The sequence below is a fragment of the Anser brachyrhynchus genome (genome assembly GCF_964034855.1).
Source record: "Anser brachyrhynchus genome assembly, chromosome: 2".
In the NCBI taxonomy this organism is placed as follows: Eukaryota; Metazoa; Chordata; class Aves; order Anseriformes; family Anatidae; genus Anser; species Anser brachyrhynchus.
The window spans coordinates 142,764,391-142,789,954 of NC_137695.1; the positions used below are offsets into that span (position 1 = coordinate 142,764,391).

The window sequence follows — 25,564 nt, forward strand, 5'->3', positions numbered from 1 at the left end:
GACCAAAACTATCACGGTCATTTACTGTGCATGAATGTCCTAACAGTGATGCATTTTGTGAGCTCGACTGAACCCTTTAATAGAGGACCCTTTGAGACACATAGGTCCAGGTCTGTCATATCTAACGTGTATGATGAAAAAACATTTAGGTATACAAAACATTTACAGAAGGTACTGTAATTACTGTAATAATTTTGAACTGACGTTTTCTTCAAGTTTTATATTCAGAATTACTCTCAAGTCTCAAAATTGCTGATAAAAAGTGGTGTTTCACTTAATAGCTGAGGGAAACTCAAGAATTTAGCAGTGCTACAATCTGCACACACCTTTTTAATGCATGTGCACCTGAGAATTGAACGGTTGAAAATAACAGAACTGAAAACTAACAATTCTGTGCCCACAAGACAAGATGATTTTAAAACTCAGCAACTACTCTTAAATAAATTCTTCCCGTCAAAAGGAAAGCTGCATGTGGGCCATTTTCCTGCTGTTTACAAAAAACATTCCAATTTTATCTCATTTTAAAATTCTTTAATTATTACATAACAGTTCTTCTGTGATTGTGTTATCAAACAGGGAACGTGGCTGTTACACAATCTGGACTGTTCTAAAGCTAGTAGTTCGGGGCTGTAGCGATAGAGAATGAACCTACAGTTTGCAATTCAGTCACTCTCTCAAGAAAAAACTTGAGAAACAGCAAGAAAACCCAGCATAAAGAGCACACTCAGTCCTAGGAAACTATGCTCCAAATGCACCTTGCTAACTGCAGCTCTGATCCTTCAGCCCCTTCCTAGAAACCAAACATTCATCAGTGAAGTGACTACTTGTGCAGCAGAGCAGCTTTCTGTGCTGCTATATACAGTCCAGCAACAATTCACCTTTAACTGCTTATCTCCACCATGCTAGCATGATTGTTTTATATCATGGGCTCTTCCTCCTTTCCTCCTTACCATTTCAGTGGCCCTCCCCAGAAGATCAGTCTCTGCTTTGTATTAGGGAGCGCTGAACTTGGGCACCATATTCCAGCTGTGTTCTCCGAAGGAGAATAATCACTTCTGTAAGCCTGTAAGTTCCAGTCTTTGCTAATAAAGCTCAGACAGGACATTGTAGAAAGACACATGCCTATGGCAGGACCACAAAGCACCTGCTGACTTGGGTTCACCTTGCTATACACCATCCCCCAGGTCCTTCCTTCTCAGGAAAGTTTCATTCCCTTCAGTCCATGATCCTTGATGTTATTCCATCCCAGATGCAGGACTTCACACTTTGCCTTGCTGAACTTCAGCGTGGCCACAACATTCTGGTATATGCAAGATGAGCATGTTACAATAGACGAGCAGGAAGAGTAGAAACACTTCAAGCTGGAACTCCTACCAAATAACTTCTAACAATTTTGATCAGGCCATAAAGGTAGAAAGGTCTTCCTTCTCTTTACATGAAAAATTCTAAAAATCAGCTTTTGCCAGCTCTGGCATCATACTAGCTGTCCAGTAAGTCTTAATGTAGCCAAAAATAAGAAATATTCTAGCCGGGAAAGTATTATAGGAGGAAGGTTGGGAAGTTGGAATAACTTGCTACATGTAAATAGGTTCCAGAACTTTACGAAAAGAGCGAAGAAAGTATACGATTGGGGGTAAGGTGAAAGGGAGTCAGTTTTTCCTTCAACCCTAAAAGCTGAAGTGTGTGCGCAGCCAGTATCTCTTCCTTTCTGATATTTGTGTTGACTTCACTGATCAGTCGCTACAGTTCACAAATCCCTAAAAAGGGACCTGGACTTTCTGGCTTGGAGGTGCTATGCAGTATTCTGCAGAACACAGGTTCCAAGGAAATCCACTTAAGTGTGATCCAAAATGCTCCAGAATATCATACTAAAAAGCCCCTTTACAACATAATTAAGTACAAAACTAATCAGATTACAGATGACACAGACTGTTAAAAGCAGCCAATTTTATTCAAATAATTTTTAAGAGAATACACAATTAGCTTTTCTCAAAAAGGTTACATATTTCATATTTATCATATGCTTTTTAGTCAAATGAAAACTGATTTCTTCCCCTCCGCAGAATTATCTCAGTAGAAGCCAGAGTCTTGAGTAGCCCAGTTAGGTGCCTAGAATAAAATAAGGATCAGTAGGAGAGAACTTACTATCCCTATCAGTAAGTTACTAAAATTTATGAGAAACGATTTAAAATTCTTCTAGGACTGATATAGGACAGAAGTGGACATTATTAATTAGCAAAGGAACTCCTCAAGTTTCAAACTAGTGTTGATATAGCAGAAGTATGCAACATAATTAAGTCATACAGCCAGTCTCCCAACCTAGTAGCTTCAGAAAATGAAGTTCTAGAGCATTCCAAAATAAAAATATAAAAAATTGGTAGCTATATTCACTAAAAAGTAAATTCACATAAATTTTACAAAACTTCTAATAGACTGATATACCATTGCTTGTTCAACTTACCTTAACACATTCGTCAAGTAGTAAGGAACCCCAATAAAGTTTAAGTTACTAGTGGTTTTTTTTTTGAAAAATTTCTCACCAGATCCTTAGTGGACCTCAGTCATCCATGCTACACTACTCTTTTTCTTTGCAAAATTTCCCATTTTGTAAGATGGACAAAGGCAAAAAACCAGATGATTTTGCCAACTTTATTTTCACTAGTGGCCAACCTCATATTCTCTAGCCCTCAATGATATAGGTCAAAACATCAGGGTTTTGCACAATTCCACATCCCAGTCTTAAGCATTGTTAATTCTTCTCCCAGTAGTACTTACCTAAAAATACTTTGATTACAAATGACACCACAGAAGGAATACTTGCACAAAACCCAGTAATGTCAAAGAACACTGAAGTGTGAGGGAGAGGGCCATTTATCTTGGTGTTCAACATTCAGAATGGTTCAAGTACAATCCACTTGGAAAAATAATGCAACTACTTTCATACATGTTCCCCTTCAGTAACAGCCTTTTAAGGTAGTGAAGGAGACCATTGCAAGGAAGTATAAAGTCAAATGATGACAAACAACTAATCTGGCATTCCTTTTTTCTTCTTGTTTTGTAATGTGAAGAGAGGCAAGAAGAAAACAACAATCACTATCTAATGCTCACTATAAGAAATACATATCTTCATATTTAGCTTCTGGAGCCAGAACTAGAATTAGGTACTTCTGGTGAACTTGAACTAAAGAAAATTTTAGAATTATACTTTAATGTTACTCACAAAAAAGATAGCAGGAATTCAGAAAAATACAACTTATACCAACCTCAGATCTACCACTCTGATTCAATTTCTTCTCAATGTTCATAGCCAACATTTGACTACGAAAAGACAGGCTTTTGGTTTTTTCAATCACTTGTTGATAAGGTGACACTGCGTTGTTGCCCATAACTACATGGCCCTAGAACACAAGATACAGGAAATTTAACAGCCGCTCAGAATGCACAAGCCTTTAATTTAATGCTCTGCTTTCAAAGCTTTCACAAGTCATCTCTCACACTAAATCAAAACACAGTAAGTGAAGTCCACTACATTTTATGGACAAAGAAAAAAGAACTTGTTGCTTCTAAATAAAGAGAAATAAATTTGATGAAAATTCAACAGACTCACATACCAGCTTTGAATCCAATTTGGCATCTAATCTTGCATTTCGGATTAGATTAACAATCCATCTTTCTGCTTCCTCAGGAGTCATGTTTAGTTTATCTGCCAACATACTAAGAGATAACAGACTTATCAGAAACTGAAATACAATCCCTCTCATATTGGTAAATATACTCCAGGCCTACAGAATATGCACTAAAGCAACACCAAATTTAGCAGAGCACAAAGCTTGTCTTCAGCAGATATCACTACTTGGGAAGCATACTTTCCTTTGATTGAAATAACCCTAAAGCTTACATACATACACCCTTTCACATTTTCCCCTTCCTCCCCTTTTATTTTTCCCTTTCATAAAAAGATTTATAAAATTCCTATCACTGCTTGGGACATTCTAAATAAGGAAATTAACTTTTTGAAGTATACACCTACTTGCTATGAACCTGTTATTTTGCACTTAAATCTTGGCCTGTATAGTGTTATATAATATGTTCTTATTAAACCTTGCACACATGAAACAGCAACCATCACCATAAAGCAAAAAAAAATGAATTGCTTATAGTCCTATTTAAACACAGACAGTAGTCAAGAAAGTTTAGAGCAATTACTCCAGGAAAGTGTTTGACAACTCCATTAGCACCTCCGAAGTTCCAGGAACAAGTGCCATGAGACTACACAGCTTGGTATAGAAGATGTGACAAATACATTATGCATCCAAAGATGATACACAACACTCAAACTTCTCGCAGTTTCAAAGAGGAATGAGGAAGGAGGGGAAAACTGAAAGGAAAATGCTTTATGAAGCAGGCACTCTTGTCCAGGAATAATTCCCTCTGATGGTGTTTCCTGTGGCTTTCCAGCCAACTCCTCTAGTTCCCTACTGGCATTTGGCTCCTGCAGGTTATTTGTAATGCTCATTCTTCCATCAGCTTTCAGACTGACGTGACAAACATGAGGTAAGGGCTGCAGACATCACCAAAAACCCAGCTGGCTACGCTGGAGTTGCACAAGAGGTCAATTTCTCACCAGTTCACAGGATCTTGCTTACATATTTTTCTGTACCTGAAAGTCATTTTTATTTTGATACTAATTACTGACAAGTTAATACTTGATAATCTATCAATTATTAACTAGTCTACCTAGCTAGACTAGGTACAGAGTCTTCTTTATACAATCTTCTCTCCTACACGCTCTTGATGTCTCATCCTTCTTCCAGCTATAAAGATAAACTCAATTCTCCCCACCACCACCACTGATGACTGTGAACTGGAATAAACAAAAAAAAATCCAGTAATTTATATACTGAACTCACTTCAGAGAAATGACAACAAACAGACAAGGTACATGGAGCTTGACAAAGAAAGGGAAAGTTAAGACCCAACCACAGTTGCTCCTATTCCATCAGAACTTTAATCAGCAGTTCACTTTAAGGTCGTAGAGACTTAAGACAGACAAAGCAAGAGAATAGAAAATATCAGATGTAAACATTATGGAATTATCAGTATCTTGACAGTATGAAATAGATATTTAAATAGGAAGAAGCTACAAATTGCTTTATCATCTCTGAATCGATGATGCTAAACACTATGAAAATTCCAAATTGAAAGAACATGGGGTAGGAGGGGAGTTCTCGTATTTCTCTTTTGGAGGTATCAGTTGGATTCTGAAAAAGTAACAACTCCTCCAGATGACCCCAAAGTTGGCTTTTGCCACTACTTTGTGGATTAAGTTATCTACCTTGTGATTTAAATATTGACTCTCTACCCTTGGAGGCAATCAACAATCAGCTAGGTAAGGCTTTGAGTAGCACAATGTGACACTGAGGTAGCCCCTGCTCAGAGTTGTAATTGGGTGCACAGGATTGAACCAGATGGCTTCCAGAAGTTCTTCCCAACCCTCAGCACCTAGATTTTGGTTTTTCCTTATCTTACAGTCCCGCTGTACTTCAGGAACTGAGGGGAGCACACAGACTTTGAGGGAAGAGTTATTCCAAACTAGAAAATATTGTGTCTTACATCATTTAATAGATAATTGTACCTTTTCCTATTATCAAGAGCCAATGAAGATGCACTTCATCAACTGGATAAACTACAAGCATCTACATTAGCACTTAAGTTTGGACAAGAAATTCAAATCTCTCAATCAAGCTGACTTACCATACACTGAACTTGTGTCCCAGTGCAATGAAAACTATGATCAAAAACAGCCTGAAAACTAGATTCTTATGATTAGACAGTAAACTAGAAGACACTTAAGTATAGAGTGCTCTAACTACTAACAGGGGGTCAAATCTATACTTAGTCAAATCAGAACATGGAGGAGTGTGGATGCCAGGATCCTCAGCAACAACTTTCTCTGTAGATCCACTCCTCTCACACCCCCTAGGAAGTTTTCCAACCCTGACGACAGCTTTTGAGAAGGAATACATTCTCTACACCTACATACTATCCGTCTCAAACAGGGGATAAGCGCTATAAATTGTTTTATTCATGTCTATAATTTAGTAGCTCAGCTTCTTCAGAGGTAGGCTCCTCTGTTAGCTAAAAAGTTATACGGCACACATGACAGAAGTCACACCCCTGTACAGCTTCTGGACAGGTTTTTTCTTCTTGCCTACGCATTTAGAAAATTTCCATATTACAGAATGAAAGTGACAGATGGCAAAGAGGGATATAAAAACAATTCTCAGTTTAACTTTGAAATGTACATGGATTTAATTTTAATATAAAATAGCTGAAGTTACCAAGTAACAAAACATTTAGTGAAATATATACACATACACACCAGTATTAAGAAAATATCTACGATTTTATCAAGCTTTTAAAGCAAAAGATGATCTAATTTCAGCATTTGCAGTTATTGGCTTCCACCTTAAAGTCTCCTTGCAGACACTAAGACAGTAATTCCCTGGTAAAGCAACACAGCCAAAAAGCATTTGATCTTTCCAAACTGATTACACTGAATACTCATCCTGATTATAATTATGTTCCAACAGTATTCTCCTATTGCACTGTTGATATATGTATCTAATACTCCTATCTCCCAATTCAGGTTACAGGTGGTTTCAAAATTTGTTTCAGAAATAGTTCTCTTGATTATTTCCATCCCTCTGTTTGCTAAGGAAAGTTTACCAAATTCCACACATCTTCATATATAAAGAAATCTATTGTGTACTGTGCACAGAAGGAAAAGAGAAGAGCTCTTCAATTAAATATAGGCATATCTAACCACACTAACCAAATCATATTCTGAACTCATTTAATCTATTATTCCCTATTAAACATTACAAATAGTGAACTATTGTAGGATGATATAGCATATATAAATTTAAAATTACAATTGATAAGTGAACTGTGTCCTTCACAAAAACATCAGCTGCCTAACAGATGTAAGTAGTTAAAAAATTAAACTATCCCTCTATTTTCTATTTAACATAAGGAATAGAAGTTCTCCTAATCATTTTCAAATTTGTTCTGAATGCTTAAACAGTACTTATCAACAAGCACTGTGGTACAGCCAACTAGTTATCAACTCCAGGAATAGCAGTGGAAGTCACTTGTGGACTGAGAAATACAAGAACTATGCCTTAAACTTAAGAACATTTTGACTGGCCAATTCCTTCAAAACAAGTCCAGAATGCACTAAGAAATACTTATGCACCACACTTAAACCTAAATTTAATGATTGTTACAGCTTGTGCAGAAGTGTGCCCATCATTTAAAACACTATGACCTAGTGAAAAATCTTATTACTGATGATTGATTCCACATGCAATTACCTGAAGCAGTATATGCTAGGAATATCCACGTCCAACTCAACTCAGTTTACCCCTTGCCTCAGAACACACCATAATGCTTGTAAAGACACTGCTACATACATTTACAATCACACAGAACAAGTACAGCAAGCCACAATATTTTCAGTCATACTGGAAACTAAAATACCATATACAGCACAAAGCAGTATGAACCATAAAACAAGTAGCAAATACGAAATAAGGGACAACCACCTACCATAGACCTTGATTTGTTAAACAAAGTTTGCTACTTTTGCCTAACGAATCATTTGTTGTCTAGTCTATCAGTATCTTCCAGAGACTTCAAGCATACTTAAAATGCATCTTCCAGGCTCTCTACTCATAGCTTCTATAATCCAACAAATTTCTCAAAGATATTTAGTCTTCAGTTAAAGAAAGCTTAAATATCTTTATAAAAACTTGTGCCTTCAAAACATAAAAGGATTTTTTTACAGCAAAACAGCAAGATGCTATGTAGCTTTATATTCCTTAAAAACTCATCCTTAAGAGAACTTCACTTAATTTTTTTTTCTAAATACTTAACCAAAATCGTTTTATCCCCAAATGTGCAGTACTTTACTTAAGGTGATTTTTAGGTAAAAATATTAGCCTACTCACAAAAGTGAAAGTATAGAAAAATTTTGTTCATCACATTTAGTTCAGATTACAAATGAGTATGCTTAAAACATACCACAGCTAATGAAAATTCCCTCCAAAATTCGTTGTCTTCTACCAACTTCAGTATTGAACTCGTTAATGACTATTTTCAGCTGATGTAAATAAAAACCCTATCATTTTGCAGATGCATTTGAAGATGACTGTCACACTGAACAGGAAGTAATAGTTTCTTTCGCCTTTCTCCTATTATAAGTATTCATGCAAAAAAGTAATCCTTTCAATAAGCTTCCAAAACTCTTAAAACAATTTTCTGTCAAATCTTTTTGTTTTGAAATCAAATAGCATTAAAAAGCATCTTCAGAGGGCCAGAGACTCACATTTGCTCTGGATGCAAAGCTGTTAACAAGATTCCATTGAATTTGATCAATTTACCAGCTTCAGTACCTGCAGTCCCAGATCTCTGCAATGTTCTCTAGAGACTTAAGTAATGTGGATCTATGGGGAACAGGAGTATAGCATAACTGAAATACATCACTTAGTTTATGCTGTCTGAAATACATCACTTAGTTTATGCTGTTTGTCAAACTCATCTGCAACTGATTTTTCTGAACTGCAGTATTAAAAAGTTACCTTACCCAATGCTGATACATTGATGGATGCGACAGAAAGTCTCAAATATAAAGAGACGGGCATTCTCAATGAAGTCTTCAAGACATGCCACTAAGAAGAAATCATTCACAAGCACCTGCAAGTGTAAGGAGAAAGGCAGCACTTAAAACAAACCTGGAAAGAGCAGATACCTTCAGTAAGTATGATCAAGGAGCAGTCCATCTAAAAAGTACTGCACTCATTCTCTCACTGGGCACTTATCAGCATTCTCCTCAGCATACAAACCAGCTTAATAGATGCATTTGCACTACTGAGTAAGTTTAGACTACAGGGCCATCAGCCCTATGAAGCTAACAGAATAAATAACCAGATTTACCCAATTAGGTGACCAATACCAGTGAAAAGAGCCAAAACAGAAGCTGTAAGAACTGGCACGAGCTTTTAGCTATAAGTAGTATTAACCTTTACACTAGTCAGCCCAAGTGCTAGGTAACTTATGTCTATTTATTCCAAGAATATGCACTCGGCTATCCTTGTTATTTCATATTGTTTTTCAACATCACAATTCAAAGGTGCAATATCTTTCAGAACAAGAGGTAAATACAAGCTTTTCTTCAGACACTTCTCAAACAAATGGAAAAGCTGAAGCTCAGACAGATTAATGATCACATTCCCTTTTTGTTCTAGGATCTGATTAAATATAATTTTAAAGCTATACTCACAGTAAGTTTTGTTTAAGTGTTACAGAATGAGTTGATCAAAAAACATGAATTAATGCTTATCAGAAGACATCTGCAATGAAATCAAATACCACTTCAAACAAATTAGCTGACCATTGCTGATTTTAGAGATCCGTACTTAAAAGGAAAAAAAAGAAGTGTTCTAAAGCTTACTGTTTCACACTCTCTCAGCTTCTTCTGTGCACCATCAAAATCAAAATTAACATACAGGCATTCCACAAATTCTGTGATGGGGTCCCTGTACGTGTAGGACTCCTGTCAAAAATAAGTAAAATCAGGCAATAATATTGGAAACCAAGGCCACAAGATCACAAAATTTAATACTTGAAAAAAGTCTATACAGTATCATAAGAGCCACAAACACCTATTTTTAATAGTCTCATGAAATAATCAGGAGTGCAGTTCACTTTCAGCATGGCAATCTTCAGATTAGAGAAGTGTTACTGAATAGAACTGATTGTGTGTCAAACGTGCTATTTTCTTAAAATGTTAGAACACATTCTTCCTCAATTTGGATTAGTTTTTGTAAACGGAATAGTCAATACTTTCAACTGAATCAGCACTCAATATACACAAACAAGTCATGACAAATAATGCTACTTCCCTTATACAAAAATACTGAACTTTGACATTACAGAAAATACTCTATTTAATTAAAAGGCAAGAACAACAACAGATTTATATACATCTGTGTAAATTAATACATAATACAATTGGTATGTTCCTAATGTATATTTTAGGATAGTTTAATTCAATAGCTGTCATTATCAGCTTCAGCATCCAAAGAGCAGATGAAGGAAAATTACTAAGAAGGCTCTTTTTGTCAAAATCATTTTTCAGTCTCATTTCCTTGGAATCTCATTATTTATGTTTAACATTCAGTTTTATGGGCCATTTTACACATCAAAATTGCACTTACTAACCAAGAAATTAACACTCATGTGAAACAGCCCTGGATAACATTTTCAGTGTAATAGAGATGAGCATAGAACTGCTCACCTATTAGTTCAATACTTGCAGAACATTAGTGTGTTAGTGTTTAGAGAATGGACTAACTTGCCTCTTATTACTAGTCTACCATGCAACACTGCACAATTGCTATTTATCCTGTGTGAAACACTTCCAAATATATATATATATATATAAATAAAGCCTCTACCATGCAACAATGATATAATGAACCATACAGAGGAGAAGAGTACTAAGAAAAACCTTTTAATGGGCATTTCAAAACCACCAGAATTGTTAGTTTCAAAAGGAATATGCTACTGATCCTTTTTTATATTGAATGTGTAAAATAAAATGAAAGCAAAAAACGCTGTAGAAATGTTAGTTTTTTTTTCAAATACTAGAAATGTGTATTACAATTCAATCCTAAAATAAGGTTTTTCCTCAAGATAGGTCTTGACACTTGAACTTCTTTACAGTTGCTTATGCTACTTCTGCTGTGAAGACTAATACTTAGAAAGATTGAGATGCTTAAAACTTGAATTTTGCATTGATTGTACTCAGCACAGGTAGTTGTATCGCTGCTTAAAGTGGACAAGATTGCTAACCTTTAATAAATGCACCATCACATATATACCATAGTTTATTATTCACTATGTATGGTATTATTCCATGTTTAAAGGCTGATGGCTTTTATAACAAGTCGCATACCAATTTCAGCTAAGAATCTTTGTGATCAAGCGCTTAACTGCTATTATCAAGCACCTTGATTCTTTTATAACTCCTATCAATGGCTACATCCTCTCATAACTGAGAAAAACATTTAAGAAATGCACATGAATTTGAACATAAAACAGGGTACACTGCTCAGTTGTCCTGAAATGCAAGCAAGATTTTACTTGTATAACAATTCCTTGTAGGGATGGCTGAAAAAGAATCAGATCCAGAATAATTCCAAGGATCTTGCTGAAATTTTCTGCACTTGATCATACAGGAAAAAAAGCAAAATCAACAGCACATTGTACTTCACTCATTGTTCTGTCCCTCCAGCAAACAATATATATTTACTTCACAATGAATAATGAATTCAGTGAGAGAGGTAGGAATGAAATATATAAGAAGTCCCAGAACAGGCACATTAGATTAAAGTTCTACAGTCTCAGTAAAAAAAAAACAGGAAACATCAGATTTCAGTCCTTACCTGTTGAATAACCTTGACTAGATCTTTCAGCACCTGTCTACGTTTTCGAACATCCTTATTTGTTATGACTGCAGTAGTGAGGTATCGGAGGATATGTGGGCACATTGTCTGAATTGCATTGAGATACCTGAAAAGTGCAGATAGAGCTCAGAAAATGTACTTTCGCATCAAAACAATAGTTATAATAGCTCATCTTTTATGCAATACCATAGTACATTTATTCAAATACAGAACAATTATTTATATTTGTTAATAATGACCTCTGGTGAGGAAGGAGAAAAGGCAGCAGTGCACTAGGAGAGAAGGGAGTTTGCACTGCAGAAGAACAGTCCGTGTAATACTCAATTAATTTCTGGTGTTAAGCTGTTCCAGATGTCATAGTTCTACATCTCAATTCGCATTTTTATTCTTCTCAGGTTTTCTTCAGAAATTCTTCTCAAATTGATCTTGTAAAATCAAACCAGATTTTACAAGATCAAACCAGGAACCTTCCCCACCACCCTAAAAGATGTTGTAGGAGTCAATACATAAACAGTTATTCCATACACTTCAACATGGGAAAAAAGGGCCAGTTCTTCCTGTTTTACCATCTGCCTCCTTGAAGGGGAAGTATAGCCATAAAGAAAAGCAAAGTATAAACAAAAATTCAGAAAATGAAGTGCTAGTATCACTGGAACTCCTGAAACAGTGGACCAAAAACACTGAACAAGCTTGCATATTTATCTTCTGTCTTCACTAACCCAAGAAAAAAATAGAGCACAAAGCAACTTACTGTGGTTGATAGAGAAAGAGATCGATGATATTGTCCCTCCCTTTAGGATGATTAAAAAACACAAACAGAGACCAGTGGATGAGCCATGTTCTTTGCTGAAGGGACTGCAGTGGAGAGCTTACTGACTAAAAGAAAACACTAGGTTAAACCAAAGTACCAAAACAAGACATACAGAGCTCACATGAATACCAATACACGGAAAATATATGGAAATGTGTAACTGTAACTAATGTTCCACTGACTCCTTTTAGTTATCATTCTAAGGCAGAGTTTAACCTCCAGCTTTTTAACTTATCTGGAAAATACAGATGTGCTGAAAGCTATGACCAAGATAACATTTTTTCCAGCATTACATTCCGAATTGTTTGCCAAAATTCATATTCTGTTACCACAAGAGCATAGACTTCAGTTCTCAAAAGATCACCATACTAACACAGTAATCACTTCCCTTTTTAATCCTGAATTTCAGTTCTTGTGTCTTCACATACGATCTGATGAACTACTTGGCTTCTCCAGCTTTTCAGTTTCTCTTCTAAGCATCGTAAGAATATTTTTGCTGTACGCTCTCAGACAATGATGAAATGCCACAAACATTTCCAATGAAAAAATACAAACCTAACTATCTTCATTTAAACTAATTGATACAGCACAAATAGGGCTTCAGTTCTAAGCTTACCTGGATTCGCTCCAAATTTAACAGCGCTTCAAAGAGGTTGCAAAGCAACATATTGAAAACTAATGTATACAGCAAGTAATAATCACTCACAGGATCAGGACAACTATTATGATTCTACCCTCCCAAAAAACATGTAGTCTCATGACTAAACCAAATTTAATAGTCTATTATAAGCATATAGGTTCATAGCGATTAGATAGAGATGAGAAAATTTGACAAGAAAAATTAACATTTATCATCTGCCATGTAAGATAAAGAACAATGGGGGGTAGAGGGGAGGGAAGTATTTCAGATACAGACCCTGAAGCTTTACAAATAAGTAGTTAGGACTAAGACAGTGATCCTTAATCACTTGAGGTGCTTTGAATAAGTACTGCAGCCCCATTCTTTCCCTTCATGTTTCTGGTAGTCATCTGAACTCACACATAGCTGGTAAGGAAACTGAATTGACTGAAACTTGTTTCCACTAACAAACTTTCTTGCATTTTCTGTTAAGTGTTTTCATGCAACAAGAATATAGTTCAGATACACGCATTTAATTCTGCACAGAAAAGGAAAAGTACAACTATCTGAAATTTAAGTAGCAAACAGTTTCTCAGAATGCTACCTTGCTTTCAAACTCATCTTTGAGCCAGGTGGGTATTTTTTTTTGTTTGTTTTGGAAATACCTTAAAAGTTCTCAGCTTCATTTCTAAAACAAAAGCAAATCATTTGAAAAAAGAAAGCCTGGATAGCTCTTCAACTTTTCTTCTTGAGCACCTTTCTACTCTCCTGTCAACATTTAACAAATACACATCTCTAGCAAAAGCATGATAAACTGCTCTTAATGACCTATGAAGTAATTATTAGCAAAACTTGAACAACAACTCCTCACCTTACTAACATGACCAAGATTTTACTTACATTATTATCTATTGTCTCCTTCAGTCTTGTGAGATCTTCCATGGCTGCATCCCAATTCTGCATCAGAATTTCAGATGCAAGTTTCCCCCACAGAGAACTCAGAGCATTTCTGTCTGTAGCTGGAACCTATTTCAACAACAGCAATAAAAGTCATCTTTTTTTAAAAAAAGATTTTAACTTCTAAAGAGAGAAGACATTTTCTGGTTATATTTTTAACTTACAGGATGTCAAACTCAGTCCTATCTTTCTGAATTATATGTACATACATACACACACTTTAAATACTTATGTTTTTAAAGCAATTTAGGTTCAGAAGGTGAAAGAGCAGTGAAACTTCTAAAGTAGAAACTAGAAAATCCTGTAAGACAAAGTTCCTTGCTGCTCCAGTTTTAACTTACACAAAAGAAAAAAATTATATGGCTGATCAGGAGATGACACTAGCTCCAAATCTATGATACTATGTAAGAATGCTTCTCAGCTACTAGAACAAATGCCTCTTTCAAAGCAGATTCCCCAAAAACTTGGGACAGCAGATAACCACATCACCAAATCTAAGACTGAAGAATTCTTTCTGCTAACACTGTAGAGAAAAAATACTTCTTACAGAAGTGTTCAGTAAAACTACAGCTTTGCAGTAGTGAGTCCATTTCCTACAAGAATAGTTCTAAGGTCAAGCTGTGTTAGTTTGATAAAGGAATGAGTTACACTAGATCATTCAGTGTTAAATCTTATTCTCAAATTAGTTACCAGATTTCTTTCACAGGTTATGGTTCATCAAAAAAATAAAATGTCCCAGAGTTAGTAGCAAGTCCTACACCAAGCTATTACCAGCACCAAAACAATATTTCATGTTTTTAAATTCACTGACCTAGGAATATAATGTTAAGCCCAGAGTTACAGTGCAATTAAGGACAGCTGCCCACAAACCTATACAAGTTAGGTATTTCCTCTCTCAGAACATTAAACTCTCAGTACGGAAAAGTAATACAGAAGAATTCCACCTTATCAACATTTGACTACAAATTCAACTCATTCTTACTCTCAACCCTATTTTCATTAAGGATCCATTTCACAGAGTTGCTTTTTGAACTACAGTCAACTACAAAAATTGTTGCTATCTAACCTAGCAGCATTTCAGAAAGTTTAGGGCCTTTTTAGATGGGACTAGAAAGTAGATAGCAAGAATTGAACTTGAAGACAACTGACTTCAGTCAAGTCAATCACTACATACTGTTTTCAGCAGTCATTTCGCATATCCTTGAGTGATGCATGGTTTAAAGTCTATCTTCCGGAAAACCAAGGTGACAATTTAGTTAACCACCTTGACTAAAAGTATCCACAAGTACTGTGCTGGTTCCAAATCATGTAATTAGTTAGCTATTCACATTAACTGCCTTCAGACACTGCAACTGCTCTAGCTATAGTTACTTTAAAATTCCATTTATTAATAAAATGGCACACTCAGTGTACAACAATAAATTGACTGTATCGAGATTCTCACAAGACACTTCTCTCTCTCAAAATTCATTCCCACAATTAACAAATGACATGAATTACAATAACATGAGAAGAGTTGCTTAAGGGACGATAGATCTGGTTCTACAAATCTCATTTACTGCTTACACTTCCTAGGTACGTGACTTATTCTTAAATCTGTCATAAAAATCACAAAAAGACAGTTTAAGAGTCCAGATAAGTTGGCAGTTCACTATTTCCAGTGATTATCTTCAACCTACCTGCTAGCTTTTTACCACTGTTAGTGCCTGTGCACAAAAACAGCTATCCATTTTGCTGTTTAAGTTTTTCTCTAGGATACACTTACAGAGGGGAAACAAGAAACATGGAACAAGAAATAGCACAAAACTCAATCTTATCACAAGACCTACAAATGTAAAGCACAAATCTGAAGTTTAGCATGAAAAGAGTTTCTGGACAACAGTCACTAAGACTATTATGAGTCTGACAAGTCTTTTCAATTTTTCCTTGGTGCACAGTAACTGTCTCAAAAAAGCTCGCAAGTACTGTATTTTCACAATTAACACAGACTATAAAGGTCTAAATATTTCATTAAAAAACACATCTAAAACTTACCAGAACCCTGAAGAAGTATAGATATTCTGCAGCTCCAGAGTAATTGCCACATTCGTACTGGAATTTTGCATACCTGTAGAGCGTATCTAGGTACTCCTGCCTAAACTGAAAAGAAATACAAAGAAAGTGTTTTCTTCACTAGCAAAACAAAATGTTGTTAGAAATCCATTTCAGTAGTAACCCTTAAAAGCCCTTTTTGAAAAGTTGAATAACTCGTCAAAAATTATTTGAAAGATATTGTAGACTCCATAGACAATGCAGAAGCTACTCTTAATTTACATCACTGAATCAGTGATTAAATTAATACTGTGGAAAAAAGTTCTGCATTGCAAAGTAAAGCACAACTTAGTTACAAGGGCATAGCTAATATTAAGCTCCAGCTTTAGTTTTTGTTTGTATTATTGTATGAGCACAAAAGCATTCCAATAAAATGCTTCAGTACTAGGAATTCCATCTATAAGCTACAGTCAAGTGAGACAGGCCAAAACGCCTGGTTCGAGTGTAATGGTTCAGAGCTATTGGCTGTGGAAGAGGTGGGATGGAAATGTTTAGACCTGAGTTCCAACAGATAGAGCAATTAAAACACTTACACCATGCTTCTCAGCTAAGTAGTCAAACAGCATTCGACCATCCCTATAATGAAAAGATAAAAACTGCTGTTTTCACAAAACATACTGATTGTCACCATGCAACACTACACAAACACAATCTTTAGCTGTTAGAAGTAAAGTATCCAAATAGTGCATGAATTTAGAATGATACTTCTCCAGCTGTTGTGCAATAATAACTGCAGAAATAGCAAGCCAATTATTCCCTAAGTAAAATTAATATAATTTAAAATAATGAATGCCACCTGCAACAACAGATAGAATCAAGAAAGGGTGGGAAATTGTTTTAGATTTGACAGCATCCCCAGTGTTCAATATGAAAATTAAATTCTAACAGCTCTTCTCACTCATGTTCTAATTCACAGCAATTACTCTACCCAAGAAGTTTGAATTTAATAGGAGATGAGAAAAAAATTGCAATGACTCAAACCACTAGAAAGGAAACTTATCACACTCAGCACTGGGACACAGTGGTTAGTAGGGATACCCCTATGACAGAAGTACCTGAAAAGTACACAACTAGAAATAATCATACTTAGTAGGTTGTAAATGTTTAATTTACACATGAACACACTTATGAAGCTTTTTGGATTCAATATACATAGTAAGAGACCAACCACCATTATCGTGATCAAAGAAAAGTTCAAGCCTCCAGCAGGCAAACACAAGATGACCTACCACCAGTGTCACACTACTGACCACAGGATTTTATACACCTGATGTATTTTTAAACAATAGCTGATTTTGTGAATGATTTTTTTTATCCAGGATTTGCAATAGTTTCTGATCAGCTCTTGGAGTGAAGTTCTACCATACCGGCTTTTTAATGAGATAAGAGTCCCATTCAAACTCATATGCAACCACCATCTGGCAACAAGCACCAACACTGAATTCATAAACACAGCTGAATTGGAAAACATTACTGAAAAGAATATCAGTTTGGCACTTTGATTACAGGAACCACCTTTCTACAATACTGAAAGAACATTACTTACTTCCTATTCTAATGCCTCCCACTTCCTATACCCTTGACTACCCTCTACTTCTTCTGAGAATTCAGATTTCATTCAATCATGTGGGATAGACACAAGGACTCAAATGTAATTCTCCAGAAAAATAACTTAGTGTTTAATGAACTCTGTTCAACTGCATCCTATTTTAGGAAACTTGCATGTTAGCTGTTCTTCATGAGACTGACTGCTTTTTTGCTATTCGGTAATTCAAAGAGAACGATGGCAAACAAGTTGAATTTCATATATTACATAAGTAAATCCATATGTAAATCTATTCCCATACTCTAACATACCCAAGATGTAAGCACCAAGCTACAAATTACTCTGCAGACAAAGATACAGTGAAAACCACACAGGAGGCGACTTCCACAGTCATTCTGAAATCAACTGACCACGAAGCTGTAAGACTGTAACTACAGCTTAGTATCTGAGTCAAGATCATACAGGGAAATGGCACACTGCCAAGGCAGCCAACAATGACAGACCCCAGTAATACCTGTCAAAGTTCTGAAAGGCTCATGGGTTTCTTCCAGTGGAAGATACTGCAAGGAGGAGGCATACTGACTATTTCTCTATAATTTTTAAAGCCTTATGGCCTTTCTCCAACAGCTGCATGGAAAAAGAAATATTTTGGCTTACTCTTGAAAGAGCTGCCAGTTGCAAAGTCTTTCACACATCTTCCACCATTTCCCAGACTTTGATGTTCTAAACAGCACTGTCATGGTTCAAAAACTGATCTAGAGCCCTAATGATACATAGCTCTAAGTTTGATACAGGTTACAAGTCACCAGCAGAAATTCATAGAGGCCAAGGAAACAAAGATTGCTATCTACTTATCTAAAGACCACTACTCCGTTCTAGGCTGATTTATACCTTTCAGCCCAATTCACCCTGTTACTGTAGGATAACAACAATCCTAATCAGGATTCCCATTGAGCCAATAACCTAAACCACTATTTCTGAGTGGCAAAGTTTTCAGAAATTTCAAAAATAAAAAAAATGCACCGGTCCTGAAATAAAATTTGCTGCACATGAGGAGTAGGGACAGCATTTCTTAGCATCAGGAAAATTATTTTGTGTGGTTTTCTGACACTCTTGCTTCTAAACAGTGTCTACGACTTGGAATCAGTACTATCAACCAGCTCCCTCGGACCAAGGATCAAGTAACAGAATAAATTTCCCATGGGATGCTAGGTATTCGAATTGCAACAAGGTTTCTAGTCAAAAAAATTGACTTAACAGAACCGGCTAAAGGCAAAGCAAGGATTGAATGAAGTCCCTACATATAGATCAGAAGTTCACTTTCAGATTTGAAAAGTTGTGATACCATCCAGTACCTTGTTTAGGATTAATATAGTCTCCATCAACAACTACAAGACAGTTAATTGCAACTGGACTTTTTATTTTCAGTTGTATTTCCAAATGCTCTTGAATGGCTCCCTTCTTCCCATAACCACTCAAACCATAGGCAAACGTAATTCCTTCTCTTATTAGAATGGACTTATATGCATATCCATGCAGAAATCAGATATAAAGGTACTTTATTTACCCTGACAATGCTTTTTACAGGGGAAGCTTAAGTACTTTCTGAACAGAAAATAAAACCTTTTTCTGATTCACTGGAAAGCTAACTAATTTCAATATTCCTATTCCTTACATAGAGGTACACTATTTGAAATCTTAAAGCAAGTAAGGCTGAATAAGGGATCTAATTAGTTTTTTACCAAAAGACACTTTCACAATAGTAATAACAATGTTGCTAACATAAAAACATCAAGCAGTAACTTACACCCACCCCCCTCTGTTGAAGTCACACTTACTTCCTCAACCACTACAGCTGAATCCTTTTAACTCAGGCTTAATCATAAGAAAACTGTCTAAACACTGCATCTAAGAACTGACAGACTCATTCTACTTGAATTACTTCAATTCAAGCGAAAATTGGACACGTCTGCAAAAAGATGATTACTAGCACTATCTCACATCAACAACATGGTCAGTCCATGGTGGGAAGCAGATGGTGGAAGGACATTATATGCCTGAAAGAAATAATTGCTATGAGGCTGAAAGGATGTTTATCCACCAGGCTTCCCAGAATATGACAGACAACATTCAATAATCCTCTGTGAAAGATACAGGGAGAGAAGGTAGACATCTACAAAAGAGGAATCCAAGTTATTTCAATTTCCCGTCCCCAAAAAACAATGTACTGAATAACAGGAGTCACTTGTCTGCAGTTGATTTAGCTGAGCATTAAGAACAGAAATACTTGTGTACAACAGGTAAAAATCACCAAAAAGAGTAAATTGGGTATAGCAATTGTAATCAACTGTCCACACAACTTAAATACTGGTTAGAAATATAAAATGCCTTTCTTGCAGTTGCTACAGACAGCATTCCTATTATCAACACTTAATAAGAGGTACCAACAAGCCTTCCTGAGAAAGTTATGTTAAAAATTACCTAGTGGACTGCATTTGCCTCGTAGTCTCTGGATCCTCAAACATCTTGACAATAGGTTCAGTTTCAGCTTGAAGTTGTTTCAGCTGTGCAACAACAGTTGTTCTCTTCTCACGCAGAGCTAAACACAAGCAAATCCATGTAATGCTTTAATTTTTTGCAGAAAGCAAGCTGTAATTACATGGTGCTGACAGCACATGTAAACACGTTCTTCTAATCCCTACCTAGCTTGTCCTCTCAAGTCAAGTCACAAAAACAGGGGTATCTAACAACTCATTACTTCCACACAAGAGGAAAGGAACCAAATAATAGAGGCTTTTTATTAAGTTAATGTCTCATCAAGCCATCTAAAGAGCAGCTAGCTCAAGCCAAGGCTGTATTAGGCAAGGTATCTCCAGGCTTCCACTGTGGAAGAAAAATTTTAAGTAACTTCATATATTCCAAAACAAACTTGGAAAAAGCAAACAGTGCTATTACACCAATCAGATTAATCTTCCTCTAACTGACCAGGTTCTAAAAGCACACTTTTAGAATATTTAGCTGAAAATTCACAAAGACGACTTCAAAGCAGTTCAATCTGTGAGACTACGATCTGAAATGTTATTCATGTTTATTCAGAATATTAACCCTTTTATGTTTGTTTTATGAAAAATTGGTAAGAAACAGAACAGCTTCAGGATAATGGTTTTACAGACTTACAAGCTTTTCTACCCAGTGCTACCATGTGCAACAAAAATCAATACTTAAATTGCAGCCCTTGTGCTTTAAGAATACAGAAAAAACAGCAGCTTGAGACTAGCAATATGAACAAAAAAATATGGGATCAGAGAACCCAAGAACAAATACCAGGAGAGCACAGAACCCAGGAAGACATGACAGAGGGCCACACACCAGGGCATTCAACACTACAGTGAGCCCATTAGACTTGGTTTTGTGATTTCGTTGGTAGAGGAGGTCCAAAGGGGAAAACACCATAATAGTGACCCAACCTAGATCTACAAACGACTTGCCTGACAGGAAGTACTCCAATAAGGAGCAACTATCTCCAACTTCAGATGAATCTTGAAGTTATAACAGAAGGGGAAACAGATGTAAGAAACTATTGGTAAGTTATTAGGAGTACAGGATTTATTTTTTTTTTTTTCTATGACATCTTCTGGCTATGGAATTGTGAGATGATCACAGAAGACAAGGCAAAAGGAACTACGAATAGTGCACAGACATTTCTAAATATAATAGTTTACTAAGTATAATAGTTTAAGTGAACTTAGCTTTGACAACTTAAACCAGTAAGGCCTTAACAAAAAGTTAGTATAAAATTTAATGAAACCTGCAATTTTGCAAGCAAAAAGACCCTGTCTGTTCCTACATTTTGGTAGTATTGCTTCACGAAGGTGACGTACCAGAAAAATCTCACAGTAAGTTAAGACATAAAAGAAATCTGAACAACTCTCAGGTGAAAGTACTACTTCTGTTAATTTAATGTTATACTGTTAAATGAAAGCCAAAGATCAAACAGTATGAAGTCATTGTATTAAAAAAAAGTTTCACACTGCCAAAATAACAACTTAAAAATTAAAGAATAGTTTATGAAGTACACAAAGCAAAATATTAGAAGGGTGGGAGCTGCTGGACTGTATGAAGGCAGAGCTTCCCCAGTGGCCAAGTTCATTCAACTTACACACAAGTGAGAGTTTTTAAATTTATGCAGTTTGGCAATCTGCTTAAATAACTGGCTGTAATCAGATTAAAAACATTGGACTAGTTATTTTGTGAAGGTGTAACAAGGATTGCTACTTCTTGTGCTAACATTTTACTATGCATTTACTATTGATATTGTAATATCCTTCCGTAGTTTAGAAAGTCTGGAGCAAGAAAAGAAAAAGAAAAACATGGACCTTTAAGATTTTTACAGCCCTGAGACTAACTTTTGTAACCAACAGCACCAAAAGTAACTTAAAGGTAAAGCTATCAACACAACTGTTTTTTAGCTGAGGAGGTGAAAGCTTCTAGTTCTCCTGAATGGTATTATCAGTCCCATGCATCATTGCATATGCACCTGTAAACAGTATCTAATGCTGGCATATAAAGAGTTTGTCCAAAAAGTTGAATCCAACACCTACAACTCAGCTCTATGCATTCAAAAAGGGCTAAATGCAACTGTACAGTTCAAAGAGCAAGACCCAGAGGCAGAAGAACAGCTGGATCTTGCACCTGACTAAGCAAGAGCACTGAATCTTTCTCCTAAGCTGCACAGGCAAGGCAAATGGTAGTCCCTCTACAGTTCAGGAAAAGGTGATTAATTCCATAAAATTCAGTAAGATGTGGAAATGGGGAGAAAGCAAATATTCAGAGACTAAGGTCAGGAAGGAAAAAAACACAAACACAAAATAAAGAAGTGACAAAAGGAAAAAAGCCACAAAGGATAAAAGTTATATAAGGGAAGATATCCTATTTTTCTCCCCTCCCCAGGTGTTATGCAGGAAAGTAAAAGTTGAAAAGTTTCAAGAAAGCTTCCAAAATCACAGAGACAATAAGAGACTAAGTTCAATATTCATCAATAATATTGATCAATGCTGATTTTCATATATCAGCAATTATTTCATTTGGAGTTTCTTCTTCTAAAGAAGCAGAAATTTATCCATTCACACAAGCAGGCAAAACATATATTTCCAAAAATGACTATTGCCTCAAGTTCTGAAAATCAACTACTTATCAATGGAATTACTTATAAGGGAGATCTAGCCTTAATATACTGGATGCTTTAAAGAAAAAGTTATACTAACCCTGAAGCATTTTGCAATAATATGTAATTTGACAGATGAAAAATAGGTGCCACTTTCAGGCTATACCACTGAAGTGCTTGGAATAACCAAATTAGCACCGAAATGTGCCACATTCAAAGATGAGGTTCCTGACTGACCAACAAACCCCAATGTCCCAGGATTAGGGTACTCATTTCAGTGTCACACATCCTGTCCGTAAGACCAAAACTAAACAGTTTTGTAGTCTGAGGGCAATATGCAAATTACTACCTGCTATTTATTATTTCAGACAGGTTGCAAAACAAATACATAAAATTTGTTTCAAAACTTTGTTTTAACTGAGCAGCTTACCATGTGGAATTTCATCGGAATAAAGGTTTTTGTACACATCCATAGCAAAATCCACCATGTTGGTATCACTAAGGAGATCCAGCTTTCCTTGAAGCAGTTCTTTTTCATTGTATATCTGAAACAGGAATTATCAACAGATTTCTCTGAATACCACTGAATAGTTTCCAATTAATATTACACAGTTAACTTTATGGTAAAGTTTGTTTTATGAATTTCATCCATTAAGTTGCTTTAAACATCAGATCTCCCACCTCTACAATGCATCACACAGCTCTGTCACTCGGTGTGATTACCATACAGGCTTCCTATTTCTAGTCCAAGCAAGATAATGCCAGTTCCCTACTATCCATGAACACTTGAACTTAAGAATAGTCACAAGACAAGTAACATTTTTAGGCGATTATTTCTAATGAAGGTAAATTAGTTACTTAGTAGGCCAAAGTAAGTAACAATTCACTTGGTGAAAGGGGGTGGGGTATAAAACAGGAAATTTGACTAAGATTTAAAAAGTTTTGAACCCAGAACTTAGAGATGCAACACAGAGGGGAAGTTCAGAGAATAGTTTCCACAAAATAGCATCCTGAACCATGCAGACTCATCAAATACTTTAAATTGGATCTCAGAAGAGACATTCAAGATCAAACTTAGCATGTAACCATAACACATCTTAATCTAAGACATTATTAAGTCTATAGCATAATAAGTAAATTTAGTTGAGCTTCTGTAATTAGTTCACTATCTTTAAGCTTGTTTAATTATTTCTTAAAGGTCCTAATAATTTAGCCTTCAGTTGGAAACTGCTGCTAGATCATCAAGATGCAGGTGGGGGTGTAAACTAGCACACACCTCAAAAATACATTTGCACGAAGGGTGCATTACAGTTCACCACATCACATGCAGGTCTCTCATATATAAAACCTGCAGAAGCTTAATTCAGCTCTGAACACTACGTTATTCAAGATAACACACTGCAAAAAAGTAACTGTTTAATTACCTTGAGCTGGTTTACAAATGCCAAAATACAACTAATGCACTCAAGATGAGTGACGTCAAACAAAATCCACACAGTAGATATGAAAGCTTGTTATGTCAAGCTGTTGCAACCTACACACACTTCACTGGTTTGTTTCTGACACAAAATTTCAACTTCAAAATTTAAAGTTCATGAAACGTGGCATGTTTTTAAATTTTAGAACAGACCAGCTGAGTACCTTAGGTAATTTTCGTTGGCAAGAGCTGAGCCTCGAACACTTCTGACCTCACCGGGATTCCCCCAGTGACCTAGTTTGACATAAATATAACCAACCAACGGGGATTTGCGGCACACAGGACCTGCCCCTGCCCTACACACCAGAAAAAAACCAGCGAGAAGGGCGGCTCGGAAGGCCAGCTGCGTCCTTACACCGCCCCCCCGAAGGGTGACAGCCCCGGGCCGACAGGAAAAGCCGCGGCAGCGAGGGTCCTCTCCTCCCCAAAACGGCGAAGCCAAGGAAGCCCCGAGCAGCTCCGAGCATCCCCCTGCCCCCTTCCACCCGCCTCCCCCCGGGGCGGCCCCTGCCCGCCGCTCCCCACATGGCGCCGCGCCCCCCCCTCGCAGGGAGCCGGCCCCGTGCCCGAGCAAGGCGCCGACAGCCCCCCGGTGCCGGGCCCGGCCCCCCCCCACACCCCGCCGGGCACGCACCTCCTTGACGGAGAGGAACTCGAGCAGCGGGAAGACGAGGTGCCGGTCCAAGAAGTGCGCGATGCGGGTGGCCAGGTCGTACTCCGCCATCTTGGCGCGGGAGGCGGGGAAAAGGAAGGGCCGCGGCTTTTACCGTGCGGAGCGCCTGCGCGCGGCCGGCGCATGCGCGGCATTGCCCGACCGGTGTGGCAGGGGCGCATGCGCGGAGGGGGTTGGTTCTTGGGTCATGGGTGTGGGGTGTCCGTAGGGTAATGGCTTGGAGGAGACCTCCAAGATCATCTGGTCCAACCATCCCCATACCACCAACATCACCCACTAAACCATGTCCCTAAGCACCACATCCAGCCTTACCTTGAACACCCCCAGGGATGGTGACTCCACCACCTCCCTGGGCAACCCGTCCCAGTGCCTGACTGCTCTTTCTGAGCAGAAATGTCTCCTCATGTCCAACCTGAACCTCCCCTGGTGCGACTTGAGGCCATGCCCTCTAGTCCTATCACTAGCTACCTGCGAGAAGAGGCTGACCCCCAGCTCCCCGCAGCTTCTTTTCAAGTAGTCGTAGAGAGCAATAAGGTCTGCCCTGAGCCTTCTCTTCTCCAGACTGAACACTCCCAGTTCCCTCAGCCACTCCTCATAGGACTTAAAAATTAAGAATTTTCTTCTGAAGTGTAGTTTCTTGTGAACTGTCTCTTACTCTAAAAGCATTGTGTGACATGCCTCTTGTCATAACTTTT

At 37.1% G+C, this 25,564-nt stretch overlaps 1 protein-coding gene across 2 annotated transcripts; it reads right to left on the minus strand.

Annotated features, from left to right (window-relative positions):
• Window positions 1–1,932: 1,932 nt before the first annotated feature.
• On the minus strand, window positions 1,933–24,989 carry EIF3E (eukaryotic translation initiation factor 3 subunit E). 2 transcript variants are annotated; one of them, XM_080578063.1, is made up of 14 exons: window positions 24,831–24,989; window positions 23,150–23,264; window positions 21,044–21,094; window positions 20,037–20,154; window positions 16,543–16,585; window positions 15,953–16,057; window positions 13,862–13,987; window positions 12,283–12,407; window positions 11,511–11,637; window positions 9,515–9,616; window positions 8,648–8,757; window positions 3,612–3,714; window positions 3,264–3,398; window positions 1,933–2,109 (listed from the first exon to the last, which is right to left on the minus strand). In XM_080578063.1, exons 1-14 carry the CDS (start codon window positions 24,918–24,920, stop codon window positions 2,071–2,073), a joined length of 1,389 nt encoding a protein of 462 aa, XP_080434189.1. In that variant the 5' UTR covers window positions 24,921–24,989; the 3' UTR covers window positions 1,933–2,070. The 2 variants fall into 2 exon arrangements, with proteins under 2 accessions (XP_080434189.1, XP_080434190.1); XM_080578064.1 differs by lacking the exon at window positions 21,044–21,094.
• Window positions 24,990–25,564: the final 575 nt, after the last annotated feature.

What these genes read in the sequence shown, in the direction of transcription:
- EIF3E (XM_080578063.1), bottom strand. Translation starts at nt 24,920, where the DNA reads ATGGCGGAGTACGACCTGGCCACCCGCATCGCGCACTTCTTGGACCGG. An exon ending in CATCAATGTATCAGCATTGG is followed by an intron (nt 3,715 to 8,647) that starts GTAAGGTAACTT and finishes GTTATCTCTTAG; the next exon opens with TATGTTGGCAGATAAACTAA. An exon ending in CCAAATTGGATTCAAAGCTG is followed by an intron (nt 3,399 to 3,611) that starts GTATGTGAGTCT and finishes CTTGTGTTCTAG; the next exon opens with GGCCATGTAGTTATGGGCAA.